The following is a 1834-nucleotide window of genomic DNA, read 5'->3' as shown; positions in this document are numbered from 1 at the left end:
GGAAGGGGAGGGAGGGACGCGACCGTGAGGAAGCCGCGAACGCCGCCGACCGTCTGCACACCTCGCTCCGTCTGCCATGGCTGGTTAAAGAAGCCTCCGGCTCGCCGCGCGCGGGGAGGGACGGGAGGGGAGCGGCGGCCGGGCGTGCGGCCGAGGGAGGGGCGGCGGCGCGAGCTGCGGCGGCGGCGGCGGCGGTTCCAGCATGAAGAGGAGAGCTGGCCTGGGGGGCAGCATGAGGTCAGTGGTGGGCTTCTTGTCCCAGCGGGGCTTGCATGGGGACCCCCTGCTCACTCAGGACTTTCAGAGGAGACGCCTGCGGGGCTGCAGAAACCTCTACAAGAAGGACCTTCTCGGCCACTTCGGCTGTGTCAATGCCATTGAATTCTCCAACAATGGAGGCCAGTGGCTGGTCTCAGGTAAATCAACCCCCTTCCTTCCCCTCCCCGCGCTTCCCGGTCCCCTTCCAGCTGCCCCTTGCCCTTCCCCGCCACCCTCCTGCTACCTTGCGTCCCCACCCCCGCCCTTCTCAACCCCTCTCCAGCGGTGGGAAGATTTGGTGTGAAATGAATACCATTGCAGGGGGAGGGAGGAAGGGGGAGGGAAGGAAGAAGGAGGAGAGGATGTCTGCTATAAAAAATAAAAAAAAAAAAAGACCTAAAATGGTTGACAGGTCTTTAATGCTCTTTATCCCAAGTGCAAAGTGGTCCCTCCAGATGCCTGCCCCACAAGTGTGGGTCGGGGAGGAGGACGAGGTTACGGTTTGACTAAGTTAGATGGCAAACTCTTCCTCTGCGTAGTTTAAAAGGTGCGGGGAGGGAGTACTGAGGGGAGGGCTTGCAGGGGTGCGGGGAGGCCGAGGCGCGCCAAAGGCCAGGGGAAGCTCGAGCCCCAGTCCTCGGTGTCATGGAGAAAAGGGGCCTCGGAGCCGGAGGCCGGCGGTGACAGAGCCGGACGCCGTGGGGCCAATGGGGTCGGGCGGGTGGTGACGGGTAGCTTGAGAGGCGTCCCCTCCCCCGGGCTCTCTTAGGGCCCAATCCCATCTCCCAACACGCAGTGGTAGCCTCTTCCGCGTCTTGTTATTATTATGGTTCCGAGAGTAGCGAGGGCTCTGGAGACCGAGGGACACCAGCTTGAACTTGGATGCGCTGCTCGGGAGGCAGGAGTTCGGGACGACCCCCGGGGAGACATACTGGCGGGAGGCGGGCTCCAGGACCCCCTTCACCCGCGGCTCCTGTTGTAGGGCTGTTCGCCTCCTCCCCCACCAGGTTCAGCTGGGCCTACTTGCCTCCAGGGTCTCCCTTCTGGGGTGGGGAAAGTGGTGCAATCGAGGCCGGGGCTCTGGACGGGCGGTGTAGGCCTTGCTCTCTCGGGGCTCCTAGCGACAGGCAGCTGAATCGATAGCCTATTGCACCCGGAGAGGCCCGCCCGGAGCGGCGGCGGCGCCTACGTACGCCGCGGCCGGGGTCGCTGGCTACCGCCCGCTCCTCCCCTGAGGTCGCGGCCCCCGGTGAGGGCTGTGGGGCTGGGCTCTCGCCGGGGAAGGGGCGGCTCCCTGAAACCATGCTGCGCTGCGAAGGGCCTAGACCAGATCGGGCGTTCCCGCTCGCCTCCTTCCTCTGCTCTTTTTCCTACACGGGGAGGGTTGAAGGGGAGCTCAGCACTGGACGTGGCGCTTAACTTCACCCAGGTGGATCCCCGAATGGCTTTCTAATTTGCGTTAGTGGGCAGCTTTCCAGAAACTTCGGCGGTTATGGCAGAGCATCTGTCTTCGCAAGTATCTGGCGGAAGTGCCACCATGAGTATGGTCCAGTTTGTGGGTAGTAAGAGATAAGAA

The 1834-nt window shown here is 63.4% G+C and overlaps 1 protein-coding gene across 4 annotated transcripts in view; it reads left to right on the top strand.

Annotated features, from left to right (window-relative positions):
* Window positions 1-65: 65 nt before the first annotated feature.
* The window catches only part of Dcaf5 (DDB1 and CUL4 associated factor 5), an 88728-nt gene continuing 86959 nt past the window's right edge, over window positions 66-1834 (top strand). Inside the window, exon 1 of one of the 4 annotated variants that reach the window (XM_008764782.4) lies at window positions 66-237. In XM_008764782.4, the coding sequence (XP_008763004.1) occupies window positions 203-237 (35 nt within the window). In that variant the 5' untranslated portion in view covers window positions 66-202. Of the gene's footprint in view, window positions 417-1834 lie in introns of all 4 variants that reach the window. The other 3 variants (XM_006240279.5, NM_001100718.1, XM_017594145.3) reach the window with 3 other exon arrangements.

Source organism: Rattus norvegicus, chromosome 6 (genome assembly GCF_036323735.1).
Source record: "Rattus norvegicus strain BN/NHsdMcwi chromosome 6, GRCr8, whole genome shotgun sequence".
NCBI lineage: Eukaryota > Metazoa > Chordata > Mammalia > Rodentia > Muridae > Rattus > Rattus norvegicus.
Note: the sequence above shows the minus strand (reverse complement) of the source record. Positions and strands in the feature narration are given on the sequence as shown.